The following is a 21,674-nucleotide window of genomic DNA, read 5'->3' as shown; positions in this document are numbered from 1 at the left end:
TTAATAATGCTCGTTAACTGAACTAGCAAAAATAAAATATACTTGGTAGTTTTAACTAGGTTAAGTAGTCTGACGATTTTAACGTTTGTGCGCAGCTTCGGTGAGCATTTAGTAACAAAATGGCTGAAGCTGTTGATAGTGTTGCTGCCCGCAAGATTTAATGTTCGGTTATTGCTAATGGTCATTTAACTAAAATCAGGAATTCTTCTATATTGAATAACATTCACTGAATAATACGTGAAGCACCCTCGTCTATTTCAAGTTGCGTCAACAGGTAGGTACCTAATGGGCGCTAGATTGTTGTCGCCAGGCGCTGTTATTCGCCTCGTACTTGATGTCTGGCCGCTGCTCACAGCATCGGTGTCCAGGAGACGGTGTTAGTTTATAGTAAAATAAATAACCAGTGTTTATGCGGCCATATTAGAAGACTTCACACCCAATATTGGTAATGGTACGCAACGATAATACTAATTGCATAAACAATCGACCATTATGGCATAATATAACTGACGACCGTGTCTGAAGGTCGTCATGCTTGCTCGGACAGGTTTGGAGCCTAGATAATTGCAGGCTGTAATTTCAGTATTTATATCATATCAAATATTTAAGTGTGCATTTCCATGGATAAATAGTGGCTCAATTCAGTCGCCCGAGCGACTGTTTATTGGAGATGTGGTTGTTGCCTCAGACAGCTAATAAACAACTGGCAACGAGGCGTTTTCTATTGAAGTAATGCGTGCCAAGTTTGTTTAGGTTATCAGTTCTTACCATGTCTAATAAAAGTTGCAGAGCAACGAGATTATCATTAGATCTCAGAAAGTAATGCAAGATCTATTCATATTCCAACCAACTATCGCGATATATCGCGAGATATGAAACACAGGAAGCCATGGACAACAGCAGTTGTTAGTGAGCCACACCATGGAGGTAATGAGAGGTATTACCTCCATGACCACACCGAACTTCGAAAATGGCATTTACGGAAGAATTTAGCAAGTCACGTACTATAAAGTTGAACGTGACAAAAATAACACACCTCCAGTTTTTACCGCTAACTGGATTACGCTGATACGCTAAGAGTTATCATGTATATGACACCAGCTATCCCATGTATTGAACACAAAAAAGAAATGTTAACACCCAAAGTGGTATGATCGCTCAAAATGCTGCGATATGCCCTTCCGGAAAAAATGACGAAAACCTTCCGCAAAATCCGCAACAGCAAGAAATATCATTGTATTCAACAACTATTTGAGGTATATACTAAAACATTCAGTTACTTGTAACTCGCCTAAATGTTGGTCGATTCTTAAAATTTTATACAGCTACAAAGGGCAAAATGTCTTGAATGCATCTCCTGTTGTTTTACGAAGAAATACACAATTTTCAAAGAAGTGTGCAGAATATCTGATGTTCGTTAAACTTTGATGGTGTCTATGTCAATACAACTGAGTGAGGCACTCATAGCATATAGAATTAAGCTGATTAACACCTTAAACAATAGACATTGCCAGTCTGTTTATTAGTTGTCTATGGTTTACTAAAACCCTTTTAGTTTATTTACAAGTAAAAACAGTAATCCAATGAAGGGTCAATAGTAGCATTCACGCACAGCTCCTTAGCATAAGTACGGTTACTAAAAACTACTACTACTTTTTTAGTAACCGTGAGTACCTAAGCTTGTGCTATGAAAGTGTGTGTGAACACTTAGCATGGGTAAGAATCGCTAAATACAGATTAAATCTGGCTGTTTTTTAAGACCTGATCTGGATCGATAGCACGGGCTAACAAAGTGTGTGAACGCTTAGCTCAGGATGAGCCCATGATAATCAATGTAAGCACATCTAGAGATATTGTTCTTGAAAAAATGAACTGACAATGAGACTCTGTGCTACTTCCCGTTATTCTGCAATCTGCATTTTTTGAATTTGCTTTGGTATTTTTTTGTAACCGTAGAACTAACATGTATACCTTCTTACTATTCTTTTGTAAACTTTGGAGATATTGGGTTACATCGCCGAGCATACCCCTTCTAACACATACACGCTCACCCAATGATCTAGGGTTAGATCACCACGTATGCACACTCTCAGGAGTTTTTCTAGAAAAAAAACTGCCAGAGGGAGCACTGCAATTCCACTAAGTGGGGCGGTATGGTTTCTCCCTACCAGGGTGTGGAGTTTTTGATAATTCTAAGTTAAAATGGCTTCCTTGGGGCCAAAATTACTATCAGACAGGTCACAGTTGAAGACTGTGGCCACATGTGATCCCTGGTCAGTCAGAATTTTATGGTTGCCAGAGGATCTGCTCCCCAGGGTAAGGGGGCGCATGACCATGGCATGAGGGCGCTGCACCCTTGTTCCCTTGTTTAAAAAAAATCCTTGCACTCTGAACATAACAGTAAACAATACTAAACACAGTATTAATTTCATTAAAACAGCAATGAGTAGTTGAAGAAAACTTGACTTTACCAGAGATTGGCTGGAGCTGTTTACTACAGCATGACTTGCAATGAAATAATCCCTATTGTTTAGAAGTGTATTTATAGTATACATGTACGTGGGCCTATATGTAAGCCTACTACATGTACAGGAAGTGTATAACACCAGAGCACTACCAGTAGAAATGTTTTCATGGAACATCAAAGACAACAGCTATATTGGGAAGCTTGACAATGTACCATATATCTTATTACGTACCCTACATCTGCCCCCTTAACTTAATGCTAAGACACTAATTCATATTAGCAAAAAGTAACTTTCTTTGATCATGGACGTACTAGAGATGAACGCTGCACGGTGATTCACACCTAATAAGACGCATTGTCTTTCTATTGTACTCATCTTAAATTTATGAATAGGCAGACGTACTTTCATCTTGGCTGAGTTGCCGCCCGATCTTAGTTTTGATTTTTCACGACAAGATTCAAATCTTAAATTTTATATTATATTGGGTCAAAAAAAAAGTACAGACCTTGCCCGTGAGTTGGTGCAATGTTAAGTTGTAAATCAAGGGCTTAACGCAATTCCGTATGTTCTAGGCAAGTTTACGAGCATGTTTGTACCGATCTTCTGCATTTGTTAACAATTTTAATTTAATATTGCCAGTAAACCCGGTGTGAGCGAATGACGATTTTTTTATCCGAGGTTCAATTTGAGTGAAATTTCCAGATGGCACAAAGCTCAAAATGTTCGGAAAAGTTCGGCCGCCGTAATTCGATGTTAAACATGGACTTCCTTAACATTAGCTTCCACGTTCATGGTGGGCTCTCGCGAGAAACAATACTGCTGTTCGTCCTCTTCAGGGACAGCTGAGTCGACAGTTTCAGTGTTTTCAATATCAAAATCATTTTCGTCTAGTTCTAAAATGTCGGGATCAACAAAATCCAAACCGAAACCAAACTTTCTGTTGCCTGCTCGTTGCCATTTTGTTTTCTCTTGACGATCGTAAACAGATCGCCGGGGGCGTTCGGGACAAAATGAAGATGAACCGAGCTATAATCGAGTGTGTTCGTGATCGTTCCCCGTGGACAGGAAATTATGCAGACACGATCTGGATTAACAGTAATCTGGTGGCGGCAACGCACATACATCATAGCGAGTAAACACCGTGCAGCGTCCATCTCTAGTACGTCCATGCTATGATGTCATAATTTATTTACATGTGCACAAGACAATGTGTGACCTTGTTGAACTATAGTAATCATGTGTTTACTATTCGCTAATTTGGACTTTTAGGGCATTTTCTTGTGTGTTTTTTTTCAAATTATTAACATCACTGTAAAGTTTATTCAACAAGAAAGTGTTTGGTATGCACGTACAATTTATATCATGAAAACTGTATTTTCAAGAGATTACTGCGGACTCCTATTCTACACTAACTCCAGAATCTTCAAATTTCATCCCCATTTATGAATCGGGACAAGAAAACAAAATTTAATTTTGTTAATGGTTGAACATGCATAATTACTGAAAAGCTGAATTTATTAAATGTTACTTTTCCACAAGACAGAGACATCAAACAAAATTGCAGTATATTTTTGTTTTTATTGTTACCCTTATTTTGTTCCTGTTATGTAACTTTAGTGAACTTTTTGTAGCAATAATTTCAGAAATAGATAAAAAGAAGTTGATTCACCTATCTGTATAATACAGCGATGTACCCAACTATATTTATTTATGCTTTTTTTATCGATAAAAAATAACAGAATAACACTCATATATACAAACTTTTCTTGTCGTTAGTAATATACATGTACTTCTGTATTTGTATCTGTAATGTAACTGAGTAATGCCATTTGAACTGAAAGTTCAATGCATCTTTTCACTATTTGTTTTAATTTGTGTGTGAGAGTCAATACGTATGGTTTTGACAGATTTGCTGGTACATGTATAAAAAACCAACCAAACAAAATTGCCAATTTAAATAGCATTGCAATTTCTTTGTTGTTAGAGAGTGAGACTGAGAAAATATAATATCAGTTTACACTGCCATGAATCTGTATTTGTTATGTAAACATAACCTGTATAATATATTGTTTGTTTACATAAAATAAAAACACATGCTGTGCATCAACCTCACAGTTCGTTGATGACTGAAGTATGACTCTTTGCTTTGTCAACAGAAAAGCAGAACAAAATGAGTGGTAGTCGCAGAAAGACCAGTAAAAGTTCAGTTGACAGCACTAGCTATAGGTCACCTGGATCTGCCGGATCACACAGAAGTAACGATTCCGAACTATTAAGTGAATGTCATTCAGTTTACACTATAGTGTTTGACAGTGTAACCGAACCAATCAGATCAAAGGAAGAGTTGTCTCAAGGTACGAATCAGATGTATTAATGCATGAAAATACTAAGACAAATGTTTCTCAGATTGTCCAGTAGAGTTTGACGTGAATGCAAGATTTTACTAAAAGTAGAACTGGCCTAATCAACGCTGTATATCACATGATGAAAGAAATCACGTAAGAACTTGTGCAGATGGTAGATTTTTTTTCAATTCCGACTGTTTTTAGTCCCCGTTCGGACGCAGTCCGAAAACGGGGACTTATGTTTTGCCCTGTGTGCGTCCGTCCGTCCGTGATCACCTGTATCTCGAACATGCATGGACCGATTAAGTTCAAACTTCACTCATACATCACACATTATATGGGACATATGCACATGCATTTTTTTCATGATCTGATTAACGATAGCCGAATAGCGGCCATTTTAAGGCCGAAAATGCATCAAAATCGCACATTTTCACCATTCCGGACCCGGATCTCAGTTATGCATGGACGGATTTTGTTCAAATTTGGTACATACATTAAACATAATAGAACCTTGATGCACGTCATTTTTTTTTTTTTGGATCGGGTTCGAAATGGCAAACTGGCGGCTATTTTGTTTTAAAGAATTCAGTTCTGGATCCGTATCTGAGACATGCTTGGATTGATCGAGTTCAAACTTCACACACACAAGGTACATCATGTCACAAATATGTATGTGCATTTATTTCATGATCTCATTAACGATAGCCAAATGGCGGTCGCTTTAAAGCCGAAAATGCATTGAAATCGCACATTTTCACCATTCCGGACCCGGATCTCAAATTTGGTACATACATTAAACATAATAGGACCTTGATGCACGTCATTTTTTAAGTTCGAATCAAGTTGTTTTAAAGAATTCAGTTCTGGATCCGTATCCGAGACATGTCTGGATTGATCAAGTTCAAACTTCACACACACAAGGTACATCATGTCACAAATATGTATGTGCATTTGTTTCATGATCTCATTAACGATAGCCAAATGGCGGCCGCTTTAAGGCCGAAAATGCATTGAAATCGCACATTTTCACCATTCCGGACCCGGATCTCAGTTATGCATGGACGGATTTCATTCAAATTTGGTACATACATTAAACATATTAGGACCTTGATGCACGTCATTTTTTTTTTCGAATCAAGTTCGAAATGGCCGACTGGCGGCCATTTTGTTTTAAAGAATTCAGTTCTGGATCCGTATCCGAGACATGTCTGGATTGATCAAGTTCAAACTTCACACACACAAGGTACATCATGTCACAAATATGTATGTGCATTTGTTTCATGATCTCATTAACGATAGCCAAATGGGGGCCGCTTTAAGGCCGAAAATGCATTGAAATCGCACATTTTCACCATTCCCGACCCGTATCTCAGTTATGCATGGATGGATTTTGTTCAAATTTGGTACATACATTAAACATAATAGGACCTTGATGCACATCTTTTTTTTTTTCGGATCAAGTTCGAAATGGCCGACTGGCGGCCATTTTGTTAAAGAATTCAGTTCTGGATCCGTATCCAAGACATGTCTGGATTGATCAAGTTCAAGCTTTACACACACAAGGTACATCATGTCACAAATATGTATGTGCATTTGTTTCATGATCTCATTAACGATAGCCAAATGGGGGCCGCTTTAAGGCCGAAAATGCATTGAAATCGCACATTTTCACCATTCCGGACCCGTATCTCAGTTATGCATGGATGGATTTTGTTCAAATTTGGTACATACATTAAACATAATAGGACCTTGATGCACGTCATTTTTTTTTTCGAATCAAGTTCGAAATGGCCGACTGGCGGCCATTTTGTTTTAAAGAATTCAGTTCTGGATCCGTATCCGAGACATGTCTAGATTGATCAAGTTCAAACTTCACACACACATAGTACATCATGTCACAAATAGAGATGTGCATTTGTTTCATGATCTGCTTAACAATAGTGGAATGATGGCCATTTTAAGGCCGAAAATGCATCAAAATCACGTATTTTCACAATTCCAGAACCGGATCTCAGTCATGCATGGATGGATTTTGTTCAGATTTAGCACAATGTGTTGTACATATGCAGGTGCATTTCGGTCATGATCTGCTTTGAATGTATATGTCACTCAAATATGAACGGAACGGGGACGTGTCATTGACAATGACTTGTCATTTAATCATTTTTTGTTTGAAAGCAACATCTTTGTGAATAATAACTCACAAAGTGTATTAATTAAAGTGACATCATTTAAAACATTTACACTTTCACTGAAAGTACTTTCGATAAATAAGACTTACAAGGAACATTGAGGGTTACATGAAGTACTGTAAAATACTTTATTTTAGCTGGAATTAATTTTTTGCTGAAAAAACTTTTTGGGTGTTTTGTATAGAATTTATTTTCACTGATTTTTGTGAAGTTGAATGTAAAATATAGGAAAAAAGGTATATTCGCTGATTTTTTTTATTTTCACTGAATCATTCCTTCAGTGAAAATAATGAAAATAAAGTATTTTACAGTATACTGGTAGTTTGATTGTTCATTTTACTAACTTTACATGCATGACTACTATTTTTCATGTAGTGCTATACCAAGCAGGTCGTAATCCCTCAAATCGAACACTCAGCAAATATTGGTCTAGTGACACAAGTAAGTAAAATACAATTAGGGTAATTAGGGTAAAACTACATCAGTAGTGGTTACACCATGGACTATGTGTATATGCAATATACATGGTTAATACTGCATCACAAAATATTTGTGTGTGTTAGTGTTTTAGAGGGCACACTATTTCTTATAAAACATAATCCACTGTGTATGATAAGTTGCTAAAAAACTAAATTATCAGGCAATGAATGAAGGAATGAATGAATGGGTCAAGTTTCTGAAAGGATTATGTTGGGTGTCAGTCAGAAGAAATATTTCAAACGCATGATCAAGTTTTTTGACTACTCACTAAATTTATTCACTCAGCTTACGTACATCACAAAATGGATTTTTGACTTCATCCACAAAGAAAAATAACATTGCCATCTTCTACTGTACTTGAAAGTTGTTTTTGAACTCGTTTTTTTTTTTTTTTTGACAGACCAACTGAGCTATAATGACTTTTGTGATATCATGAGAAAAGAGAAGGCCACATCAGAGGCGGATTTGATCAGAGCTTTTAAAAAGATAGATATGAATGGGGATGGATATATATCTCATGATGAGTTGTATAAAGTAATGACTGAGGTGAGTTTCACTTTGGAGTATGTACCACAGTTTGACGCTGATCAGAAACACCTACAAATCCATCAGACCAGTGAAATTTTGCTGATCCATTGATGGTCCTAATGAATCACTTGAATATGTCAATTCTGATTAAATTTGAAACCACTTGACCCGAAACATGTAGCCACATTTCTATCCTGGAGTCAGTGTTGAGAATCAGCTGTTGACAGATTTAGATTGAGATCTGTTATTATACATCTGACAGAAAAAATAATTTAGCCACCTGTTAAAGCCTAACCAGGCGAAGTCTTCCTTATTTAGATCTTATGTTTCGCATGTTGAATCCAGCCACAAGAGCAGTAGATCCATCAACAAAAATGGAAATTGGGTCAAAAAAGTTGAAAATTGATATTTTCGTCAATTTCTCAAACAATGTCACTTTGATTGACATGCTATTTTGCATGTAGGTATCTTGTTTGGTCCTCTGTGTGGCCTGTTGACGTGATAGTATTATCTTCAAATTTGTCTTTTAAGTGAATTTTTTCATTATTATTTTGTTGATATTTTTAGCTGAAAGTGTTATTTTCAACTTCTTCTCTAAAACCATCAGTCAAATTGCTTTCATATTTAGTATCTAAGGATCTGGGGCAGACCTTTTGCTGGTCCTCTGAACATATTCTTATTTTTACATCAGATGTAGCATCAATATAACACATGGCAGGAATACAATAGCACCACTTTATGTAAATTACGGTGCAGAAACAAGCCTCATAAAATAATTTTGGTAAAATTAGGACAATGTGTATAATACCATAAATACGCACTGTTCGATACAATAATCATAATGCTTTTGTATATACTTTGTAATATCATTATTAATATTGTAATCATTTTAGAGGGGTGAAAAGATGACCAAAGCCGAAGTACGAGCTATGATTGATGAAGCCGATGATGATGGCGATAGAAGACTTGATTACAATGAGGTGAGAAATAAATTGTAGTTAATTACATGTACATCAATGACACATGCTGTATTACAGTATGGCAATTTACATACGTGTAAACATACTGTAAAAATAAATCTTGTATTGATTATTGTATGAAATAGAAAAATATGTACAACACTATGCATTCTAATTATAAAAAAGTGATGTCACAGATTACAGGGACCAGATGTGTCAACTTTTGAGTGCGATTTTCAAACTGAAATCTAGCTGATCGACATCTTTATTTTTATGCACCGGAGCTGCAGTTTAAAGCATTAAAATAATTGCATCATTCCATGCAGCTTGATAGCTTTCTTATGCACAATGTATATCCAAATTTTAAAACATATAATGACGACTACTGTGTGGAAACTTGAAACACACCTGATGTTTTTTCTCTCGTTCATTTTGACCGTCTGTATCCTTCAGCAGACGGTGTGTTGAATTTTGACACAGACATGTTGTAATAATTGTTCTTTTCAGTTCAGTAAGATGTTGATGTCTACATCAACTAAAGCCAAACAGATTGCCAAAGATAAATTGGACAAGATTGAGAAGTCTAAAAAAAGTAGCTTTGGACATTCACTTGCTGATAATTCCCCTGTTCCGTCCCCAAGACCAGCAAAAAGAGGTAATGTCGAGTCACCCGAACACATAATGTGTATGTCATCAGAGTGGCAGTTTTATGGGATTCAATGTGGAACAAGTTTACTGTTAGCATTCAAGAGACATCAAAAGACAACTTCAAAATACACACAATACAGCACATGAGCCTTGAAATTATGCCAAAAGATGATTGCATTTTGCACCAATTTAATGAGTGCATTCATTCATTCATTCATTAAAGTCATAGTATCTGTACACATTGGATACAATAACAAAACTGTGAGAGAAATTATTTCCTGTTTCAATCAAAATTATTTCCTGTTTCAAAATTATTTCCTGTTTCAAAATTGGCTTCTATCTGACTAAAGAATTGAATTCCCACACAAAAATTATGTGAAAGATTTTTTTGCTTCTGCTGTACTCTTGGAATTTTTATATACTAGTATGAATGCACTATTAAACTATATATTTATTTTGTTAGTCACTATGCACAGAGACATGACAAATTACTGCCCTCTCAACTTACCAGGTCTCTCACCAGCCACCTGTCTACCTGTCTGTCATTTTTTAGGCAGCTACTTCATATTTTAGACAGGCACAACGTTTCAATTGACAGGCTACATTTCTATGAACCTGTCAATTTTTATTGAAAATTTCCATTGCTTTAAATAGTCAACAAAGAATAGAATTACAAGTGTGAGGCTTTACACCAGCAACTACTCCAGTCATGTAACTTGCATGTCAACATTGATTTTTGAAAGGCACTTTTCATTTCCAGCTGTAACTACCTCATCTTACCTCTCAGATTACAACATGTACTTTTAAAGAACATGAATCTAGCAGGGACTATTAGTTTGATTGATTAACTTGAAGCTTTTCGATATCATGTATAGAAACAAATTATTTCAGTAATAAGAGAACGGAAATTTATGTAAATGTTGGTGATTGTCCGTCTGTCATCTGTTAACAATTATCGTTGACTTCTTGAAAACTTGAGTGCTTTGATATTTTTATATATAATACATATACTTTAAGTTTATATAAATTAGTTACATGTATGTCTAAAAGTTTGAAAACTGGAATACTGTCACAAACGAGATGAACGCTTAGTGTACTTCAATTCAATACCTATTAATGTTATATTTACTCTCTGCAGCCGGTTTGCAAGACTCCAGTCACACACGAACAAAAACTGCCTTATCGCATCCCGCTAATTCAAAAGCTGTTGAACCAAAGAGTTTAAGAAACTGGCATCATACTACTAGTAAAGGAAGTTTCCACTTTGACGATGACGGTGCTATTATAAGTAATCAGTATCGATTAGATGTACCAAGTGCTACTAATGTATGGCTGACAATACATTCACGGAACCCTGTGGATGCAGATGGTAAGTATGTGACATATTCATCCAAAGTTCAACTTTGAAATGGTACATCTTAAGTACTTTGGTGTTGGCATATTTGGTGGCATGAATTAAGCAAATAATCCATGAGCATTATAATTGATTTCAATTATTCTTTAAGTTTCATTTGCTAATAATTTTCATTCATGTTCTGACAAATTTTGTTTATCATCGCAAGGATTTGCCTTCATTGCTATCTGCAGTAATTCATAACAAGAGTGAATCTGGATGAATCCTGGAAATATGTCATTTATTCTTGCTTATTCTGCTTATGAGTATTCTACTCTAGCTATAGCTTGCGGTTTTATAACTGTCTAAATTGTCATAGTTGTCATGGTAGTGGTAATATGTGAACATACATTATACATTTTGCTGTCTGGTTTAGAAGTTTAACCAGCTACCCAAAAGTTCCTCGATCCATCCCTTTATTTACCCAAAACCGATGTAATATAGATATGAGCCAGACTAATTATTTTTACATCACACTGTATCGTGTCTTAAAGGGCGACAGTCGTCGTGCTGCGTCCTGTTCGATATGGGACTCATAGCAATGTATGTAACGCGTGTAAAATACATTGCTTATTTACATGAAATTCGATGACCACCGTACTATTAAACTCTGTGATTCTGTTTACACTAGGAGACAGCATTGTTGGTAAACATATTGATACAGCATTATTTATAGTGAGGGAAGATGATGATAACGATTGTATTGCTTATACTCACACAAAACATCACCAGGTAAGACGAAACCATTCAGTGTTGAATGACTTGCACGGCTGTGATCATGCTTGATGGTAGCGGTGATTAATAAACTTTGAAAGTACCACAGCTGCCACATTGCATATGTTTTTACATGCGTTATATCTGGTTGTAATTTGATTGTTATTGTTATCTCAATAATGAATGGAACTAAATCCACAATATTACCAGCTAATTGGCTAACCATTGAGCTGAGCATTGGAATGTGCAATTTGATTTGGGGGTCACATCATAAGAGGAGACAAGCTGCATCATATTACGAAACGTGTCTGTCTGTTTTTCCTGTATTCAAGTTCTCAGACACTTACGTAGATACATTTGTTGCTAGTGGGAAGAAGTTTTTATGTTACGTACTAGCTAAATGCTACAATAAAAACATATTTTGCCAACAAATTAGCCAAGTTAAGAGTTAAAAGTAATTGCCAAGTCTGGTAATCACCTCCCAGATTTTATTATCAGGGTTTAATATGAAGGCAGTACTGATTTGGCTACTGATTTTTTATTATGAATGCACACGTCTGACGCTCAAAACAGTCTTTATGATTGTACCTATTGCTCATACACAACAAATATGTACTCACAATGAATCACCTGAACACTCTCAAAGAAACATCAAACAATTCCTTATGTCTATTTTCAGAATAACACTTTGCGATGCGATTTGAGATCGGGAACCTATCGACTCATACCATTCACTACGGGGTGTAGATTCAAAAAAAGACGATCAAACCACAAAAAAGAAGCTACACTTGTTAAAAAAGAAAATGATTCATATATCTTAACAAAAGCGTTTAAGTAAGTATAAGTTAGTTATATCCACACCTCAGTGCATAACTTTGTAATCCTTGGGGCGGAGCTACGTCACAAGACGTTCTACGTTGCTAAGACGCGCACCACTGTACCACGTATTTCTATGGGCTCTGTGCGCGCTGCTGAGGAACGCCGAGTGAAGAGCCGGTGAAAATTCGAGAAAACAACAGGAACTCAACTTTGAAGTAATCCTGAACAATCAAATTTATATGCGTTACACACGCAAGGGTACTCTTGTTATACTGTTCAAGGGAGTCTCAACAACCATCCCAAAGTATCGTTTTCTGAGAGTTTTCAGCCTTTGTTTTCACCGTGATGGTTGCCATGCAGTTCTCATGTTCATTTCACATTGGGAGGCTGTATGCTCATTGGAATGGTACTTTTTTTCTTGAAAAACCCCTCCCTCCTACAGTAAACTAGCAGTTTCAACTAGATTTGGGGAATTCCATTTTGATTCCTCCAAATTCAATCCTGTTTAATTGAGAGCACACTTGTATGGATGCACACAAATCACTGATAACTTTCTATAACCTGAAATGTACAGTTGTTTTTAATGGAACCTCATTGATTAAAATTATAAATTCTGTTCTACAGAGATACGCTGTCAATTATGTTTGATATGATTGACTTGGACGGCAACGGGACTTTGAGCCGAGAAGAGTTTGATTTCTTTCAAGTACGGACCAGTGGTGAACACTGTGACGATGATGCGTGGGAAGTCGTGGAAGGTTTGTATATAGCTGTAGTCGTGTACATGTATATAGTGAAGATCATCATTATTCAAACTAGACTACGGTTTATGTTTGCTAAGATTTCACCCTGAGAATTTGAAAATTGTGTACTTCTGGTCGTTTCGCAAATTATGTTTAGCAAGACAGCTCATTTATGATAAGCCGATTGTTTTCTGGCAACCTAAAACTTGGAGTTGTGTTTTGAGTCATTTGGAACAGCGATGACAGTCGTGTGTAGGGGCATCTTGAATCCCTCTCATCTCGGCCAATATTTATATGTATTTTTCTGCAGTTTTATTGCTAATTTTGGATCAAATGCACATTACTCATTGGCTGCAGATCTTTATCAAAATATAGAAAAAGTTTTTCAGGTTTCTTTTGTGAAAGATGTTTTTATAAGTTTTAAAACATAATATTATAAAATAGGCTCATTCCATAGAATTGTCAACCATGGATGAAGAATACCGTTTCTTGACTGTAGAATTTTATTTTTTTTCAAACAGAAAACTTTGAGTTAAAAAATGGGGAAATCACAAAGAAAGGATTCTTTGATCTGCATCAAATGGAGGCCAATGACAGCGATGGGGATTTAGAAGATCTTTGGGTTACCCTCAGCTCTATGGGATTTTCAAAAGATTTAACTCTTGATGAGGTATGTATGCTATCATTGATGTCACCAGTATATTCACCACTAGAAAGCTCCGTTATCAAAGCCACAACATTCAAAATACTGAACCAAAGGGTCAATTACCTACCTGTGTTCTGTGGTTTTTGCAAAATATTCGCCTTGACAGGAGCCAAACACCATCATTCAATCTTGGTTCTTTGGTTCTTTCTCAACCTGTATTTCAGTTACTCCCTGTATTTCTATTAGAAGCACACTCTAATAGAACTACATGTAAATAAAAAAAATTGCATTAACTTTATATTGGATTATTCATATATTACTTATTTTGACCATAGACCTGCCATACACATGTAAGTGCACATGTTACTAAAAAATATGGCACCCACCTGTTTCCTGCATTCCGAAACTTTAATTTGAATTAACAGAATATATCCTCTGTATTCCAAAATAACAACATGTCATGTTGTATTCTGTTTGCAGGCATCTTCCTTCCAATTAGATATTTATACAGAGGATGCCAGGGTAAAGCTGAAAGCGTTGGAGGCAAGTGAAGGTGGGCATGCATTAGAAAATGCCCTGTGTTCAACGTCTATTAGAGATGGAGTGGAAACAAGGATTAAAGGAATGAAAGATCTTACTATGTTCACTTACACAGGAGATACTAGAGCTAGTATTGTTTTAGACAACAAGGTATGTATTTACAGTACCACTGTACAACCGTGAAATGTAGAAAGTGTCCTTTCCTCAAACAGACCTTGAGAACAAGAAAGCTTCTGTTTATACAGGCATATAATTTTTGCTTTTATTAAATCATCATAAAACATTTTCTTGATTGACGTTACTAAGCTTTATTTAGATGATTGGAAAGTATCAAAGGAGTCATCAACGGTAATTAGTGCAAATCATGGCCAGGTCAAACCTCATACTTGTGATTTCCATTAGAAGAGTGCATTGGATTGTGGGAAAATCAATGTTTATCAACACAAATGTCTCACATGCGCAGCGCCATGACCACCGCCTTTCAAAATTACCAGTATTTTATTTTGTGAGTACCATATGTCTTTGGATATATGATCAGATATGGCCACCAAACAGCCATTTCTGTTTTATTAATGCTCTATTTTGGAAATGTTTCTTGGATATGCATTGGGTGATTTTTGTTTTTAACTTTTTAGCTCTGCTGTCGACTTTGTCAAGCGGAGCTTATCATATGAGTAATTGTCCGTCGTCGTCCGTGTCAATGTTTTACTTTTTCGACTTCTTCTTGAAAACTACAAGCTTGAATGCTTTGATACTTGGTGTATATGTATCTTGGGTAGACCACTCTCAGATTTGTTCAATTCATGATGATATCTTCAATTCTCTAATTTTGGTGAATATTTTTGTCATTTTTGGTAAAAAGTGATATTTTCTTCTTGTTAATAACCACAATCATTTATGGTCAAAAATGATATTTTTGAATTCTTGTTGAAAACAGCAAGTCCCATTGCATTGATACTATGCATATTGTTCATTTTCTAATGATATCTTCTGTTCTTTAATCGAAATGTGCATTGCTAACAGCGGAGCTATCTCAGCCGAGAGGCTGCTTGTTTAATAAAACACAACTTTCTGAGGAACTGTAGATATTGAACCTAGGCATCTATTTTTGATCCTCTCCATTCCTTTGATATTACATATATAGGTACTACATGTGGACCTCTCTCAGATTTGTTCATTTCATGATGATATCTTTAATTCTCTAATTTTGATGAATATTTTCGTAATTTTTGGTAAAAAGTGATATTTTTGACTTCTTGTTGAAAACCGCAAGTCCAATTGTTTTGATATATTATACATACATTGTATAGGTACTACATGTGGACCTCTCTCAGATTTGTTCAGTTTCTAATGATATCTTTTGTTCTTTAATTGCCATGTGCATTAAACAGCAATATAATGTTTACATATGACATGCATGTTGGTCAGTTTTGTGATTCCAGCAATGCAGGGATTTGTGCACATACAATTGTTTCCTTGAAAACCATTAGTAGGACAATGTGCACAAACAGTATGAATCATGCATGTAAATATTTTTCACACCTGTCCATGCGGAAGTGTGTACCAGCTTTAGTTGAGATTTCAAACAAGTTTTTTTTTTCTCCTTTCCAGTCCCACAGCAAAGTGAGAGTTCGACTGGACTGCCTGAAAAGCAAGAACTGTTGCAGTCACAGGGGAAATTTGGACTACACAGTTGATGTTCCATCCAAATCCAAAGTTGTGAGTTGTCATACATGTAGTTTTACACTATTTTGCAACAGCTGTGGTTTTCACAAGATATCCACCTTGCCAAAAGCAGAACATATATCAAGCTGCACATCGATTTGGTTCTGATTAAATTTTCAGCATCTTAGGGTGTCATCAAGATGGACTGTATTACAAAATTAATATTTGATGAGAAGTATTATTTCTATTAACCTTTTCACCACCAGACTTTCTTACCCAAATTTGTCTGCACTTTTTTTCTTATATTCTTCCATATTTTTAGTAATGAATCCTAATTTTAAAGCCAATTTGAGTTTTTGCTAATCTTCTGAAGGGAAAGTGCAGACTATAAACAGCACTATTTTGTGAATTTGTGCTGAAAAGAGGAAACTAGTGGTGAAACGGTTAAGATTTTTCTGAGGTGCACCAAAGTTATTTCCTGTATAATCAATAGTTTGATACATAAGACGACAATTTTACTCAAGTTACTACTTCAAACATTACGTACCCCCTAGGTTTGTTGTGTTTAGCACACTCCTGAAGTAGAGTTTGAACAGCAATGCATGATGGGATTTATTGTAGTGAAGACAATAACTAGGTAACCTAGTTGATAAATGTTGCAATACACCAGCTTTTGATCATTATTTCAGATTTGGTTTTTGGCCAAGTTACTCAAAATTGGAAGGATTTTTTATAATAAATTGCCTACAATACAACTTCAATTCTTCTTCGGTTTGATAGACACATCACATGTATTAATGACATTTACAGAAATCAGTTCCGAAGGAATTTGACATTACAATGAAAATGGTACATACCCGGTAGATTTATATAAAAAAATTATTTATTTAATTTCAGGTTGGTCATCATCTTTTACCAAACCACGAGGACAAGGAGTGGTCCGTCAAGTGTACAGAAACGATAGTTTCGAAATAACTACCAACTATTTTTAAAGAATGAGAAATTAAGATGAATTGAAAGCTGGAATAATTAAAGTATCAAACTAATTGTTTTGTTAATATATATTTGCTATATTGAAAGAAAACTGGGTTGCTTTGATAATATTCTGTTATAGTAGTCTACATCTCCATTACAGTACTCAGTTTTACAATTGTGTTTACAGACTGTTAACCTGCTAGTTTGTTAGTGAATGAATCTGCTTGGAGGGCGCAGTAATTATTACTGACCATGTCAAGCTCAGTGCAGTGATATCCTTGCAGATCAAACGGCAATATCAAACACAATGATTGCTTGATTTACTCGACTAGTTTATCATTGATGTCATGGACTGACTGTCAATTTTAATCTCATTTATCAAATTTTTTAAAACCGATCAGTTAAAATTATGAAGCATATACTGTGCAACTGTGAGATTCCGCGCCATCAGAATTTTTAAGTTGTGTCTGATGTTTGAGAGTAGATACAGCTCTTAGAAATCTTAACACATTGTCTGTTGACGCAGTTATACACCTTTCATATAGACTATCTGTGAAGGCTTTTTAATGATTTCATCATTTCCTGTCACCAGGGTAAACTTTTCTGTGGTCTTATCAACTATAACACAATTTGGCTGTATTCTGTCAAACGTACGTCATTTATGAAGTTATTAACACCTAAGTTTGAACACTGCAAAGAAAGCACCCCTATATCCTTGTACTATTATAAAACCTGAGGTCTTGCTTCCACTTAAGGATGAAGCCTTGTTGCACAGGTCATTAGCCTAGCCTACATTATAGTTATTAGCAAAACAGCTTAAGTGTTTCTGTGACTTTGCCCATTTGCTTCAACCTCAACTACGTGTATGCCCGACAGAATACAGCCAATTTGGTCTCTGAGATAACATAGGCTGAATCATGGTATACCAATACTAGTACATATCTGACTTTATCAAAGCTTAGTTCATTAGATAAAATGTCTATAGTCATTCTCCTTCACAGAGACTATGGGTCTTTTATCACTAAGCTAGGTAGTTGCCAGGAAACACCCCCACCAGTTGTGGCTCTCTGTGACTCCCTAGGTCAGATCATAAACTTGAAGACTCTGCAAGGGAGAGTGGTCTATAGTGTAGAAAATGCTCCACCTTACATACTTGCTGAATGTTCATAAACAGTGAAACAGTAGTAGTTTAACTGAGTATCAATAACTGGATACAAAAAATATATTTAAAAAGTTTACATATCGTAATGGAAAATTTAATGTACGAGTATAAATATATTACTCATTACATGAAATGTATTATTATCCTCCCAATTCAATTTCCTGGAGATCACAGAATGAAAGATAAATTTCGACAGTACTTAAATAAATTTGTAAGTTGTATTTGAACACATGCATTTCTTTTATATTATTATAAGATTACATTACGGTTGTATGATTTATTTAATATCGCCCTCTACTTATCCGTATTTAATCATTACCATGTCGCATGTTTGTACATTTCTTGGTCATAATTATATGTGATTATTATTCATTTGACATTAGTTTTGGGATTCGCCAAAATCGGAAAATTTTTAGGGATCGGGTGCAATCAGTTGTAATTTATAGTTTACGCGGATGATTTTTCAAATAAACGGTGGGATTTTGAATAAGAGTACGTAGTTACACAGAATGTTAATACAATGGGCAGCACACACATTTAATTTGGGTACCCACCATAATGCTATGAACACATTATTAACTTATTGCGTAGTTTGGTGACCCAAAATTTTGTTCGCCTTTTTTCGAACCTACATGTACCCGGTACATGGCTTATCGAATATGTGTCAAATTTATGAAATTGTTGAGGATTATTATAATTCGTTGAATATTGAATTCTGTAAATTCCATTTTGGTCCTTGTCAATCAATCTACCATCTACCGATGAATTATTCCAATATAGATAAAAATTGAATGATACTTTAATATTTATTGCATACATGTGCAGTGGTATATATATTTATCACGTTCTATTATATGAATCAAATAAAAAATGCTTTTTGAATGACATTGAGAGAGCAGCGGTTGTTTCACAGTGCATATTAGAATTTTGCGTATACCGCTACATTGTATTGAACCCATATCAAACACATGATAACTGTTATACTTTAAGTGTAGTTTCTAAAACCCATTTTGTTTATTTTTTTATTTAGTTTTTGTTTATTTAGTTTTTGTAAGATTGTACATTTGCATGCAGCCTTATTTTATCTCCCCATTGTTGGTTGCATACTGCTTGCTTTTTAGCTCCACTTTCGACTTTGTCGAGCGGAGCTTATCATATGAGTGATTGTCTGTCGTCGTCGTCCGTGTCAATGTTTTACTTTTTCGACTTCTTCTTGAAAACTACAAGCCTGAATGCTTTGATACTTGGTGTATATGTACCTTGGGTAGACCTCTCTGAGGTTTGTTCATTTCATCTTGATATCTTCAATTCTCTAATTTTGGTGAATATTTTTGTCATTTTTGGTAAAAAGTGATATTTTCGACTTCTTGTTAAAAACCGCAAGTCCAATTGCTTTGATACTACATATATAGGTACTACATGTGGACCTCTCTCAGATTTGTTCATTTCGTGATGATATCTTCAATTCTCTAATTTTGGTGAATATTTTTGTTATTTTTGGTAAAAAGTGATATTTTCGACTTCTTGTTAAAAACCGCAATTCTGATTGCTTTGATACTACATATATAGGTACTACATGTGGACCTCTCTCAGATTTGTTCATTTCGTGATGATATCTTCAATTCTCTAATTTTGGTGAATATTTTTGTCATTTTTGGTAAAAAGTGATATTTTCGACTTCTTGTTAAAAACCAAAAGTTCAATTGCTTAGATATTACATATATAGATACTACATGTAGACCTTTCTCAGATTTGTTCATTTCGTGATGATATCTTCAATTCTCTAATTTTGGTGAATATTTTTGTCATTTTTGGTAGAAAGTGATATTTTCGACTTCTTGTTAAAAACTGTAAGTCCGATTGCTTTGATACTGTACATATTGTTCATTTTCTAATGATGTCTTCAGTTCTTTAATTGAAATGTGCATTGCTAACAGCGGAGCTATCTCAGCCGATAGGCTGCTTGTTATACTTGTATCACATGATTTCAATGAGATATACACCCTTGTCTTTATTCACCCTTTGATTCATCCAATCATGTATATTTTAATATAGTGGCAACGATCAAGATGTAATATTTTAATAATAAAATTATTACAAGCTATATGTACAGTAAGAGTTTATGTTTCTTGCAGTAGCTGTTCATCAGTGGTATGGTGACCCAGGATTCTGGCCCCAGTGGGCTGGCATGATCGTTTGTATTTATGCCCTCTTTTGCTTGGGGTTTACAAGAAAAACTTGTGTGTCTGGCTCTCGGGGATTTGGAGTGTGTACACTAGCCCTCGAGTGTTTTTACAAAATGCTCATTTTCTGTTGTCTAACAAGTTGCATATATATAATATGGTGATTCTTTCTTTGAGGGGAAGTACAGATACATAAGTTTCATAAGTATAAGTATCTTGAAACATTACATATGTTCTAAGCTTTTTTTTGGGGGGGGGAGGAATTCTATCCTGAATTCAATGTAATCCTTTTTTTTTATAACATTCGTATTTTTTTTTGAATCCTGTGTTAAATTGTTTCTTATTACAAATTTGTTTAAAGTGCGTGTGAAATGACCACCCACACATTTCCCATTTTGGATTTGTGTTCCACTGAAATAGACAGTTATTGATTTGTTGGTTGAAAATTATCACTCGTGTACGAGTAAATTTGATATAATTCTCGTGTTGTAGCAACGCCCACATATCCTGAAACAGTCAACTGTTTCTGGCTTTCCGACTCCAACTGAAGTAAATGAGCACCGCCAAAAACCAAAATATTAGAGGAAGCCATACTCTTACGCTATACTTTTATAATACTGCGTCATACTATATATATTTTTGGGTCGGCGCTTTTTTGAAATGTTGTATTTTTGGCGGACGTATAGTAATAGTAATAGTGTGAGAATTTACGCGCTTCCAAACGATCCGAAGGTGTTACATCAGTAGACGAAAGCCGTAAAATCAATTTGAAAAAAAGTTATACCGCCATACCGTAGATTCCTACGTGGAACAATCGTCCTCATTTATAAAAGAACAGCTTGGATTTAAAGACAAGTCCCGAGAAATTTAACCTGGCACAGTACTATCACTTTTTAAAGAACCAGATTCCGGACCAGCCCATGTTCACCGCGTCGGCTTTCAACGGGAGATACATGTTGGCTAGGTGTTTCGAATGTTTTGGGAATCTCAATAACGTTTTGTAGAGGCCATGTAGTTATGTTATGCAAGAGGTAGCTATGACGTGACGTGACGTGACGTGACGCGAAAACCGAAGCGTCAGTCAAACAGGAAATTACGCAGCACTCACACGTTGGCAATTGTTTCTGTTTTGTGATTGATTGATTACATTTGTAAAATTTTAGATGAACTTTTTCTGTTAAAGAGGGCCTGAAAACGATCGTTCAACCGCG

General features: G+C 35.6%; 1 protein-coding gene across 1 annotated transcript; it reads left to right on the top strand.

Annotated features, from left to right (window-relative positions):
• Positions 1-119: 119 nt before the first annotated feature.
• Positions 120-20,384, top strand: LOC102808366 (EF-hand calcium-binding domain-containing protein 7-like). Its single transcript, XM_085503145.1, has 14 exons — positions 120-274; positions 4,625-4,822; positions 7,384-7,449; positions 7,889-8,034; positions 8,910-8,996; positions 9,483-9,630; positions 10,762-10,992; positions 11,648-11,748; positions 12,410-12,564; positions 13,174-13,307; positions 13,814-13,962; positions 14,419-14,628; positions 16,090-16,197; positions 17,041-20,384. The coding sequence occupies exons 2-14, from the start codon at positions 4,639-4,641 to the stop codon at positions 17,116-17,118; spliced, it is 1,797 nt and encodes a 598-aa protein (XP_085359271.1). The 5' UTR covers positions 120-274; positions 4,625-4,638; the 3' UTR covers positions 17,119-20,384.
• Positions 20,385-21,674: the final 1,290 nt, after the last annotated feature.

The sequence above is a fragment of the Saccoglossus kowalevskii genome, chromosome 9 (genome assembly GCF_978046115.1).
Source record: "Saccoglossus kowalevskii chromosome 9, keSacKowa6.1, whole genome shotgun sequence".
Classification (NCBI taxonomy): Eukaryota; Metazoa; Hemichordata; class Enteropneusta; family Harrimaniidae; genus Saccoglossus; species Saccoglossus kowalevskii.
The sequence above is the reverse complement of the archived record's forward strand: the minus strand, read 5'-3'. Positions and strand labels throughout refer to the sequence as shown.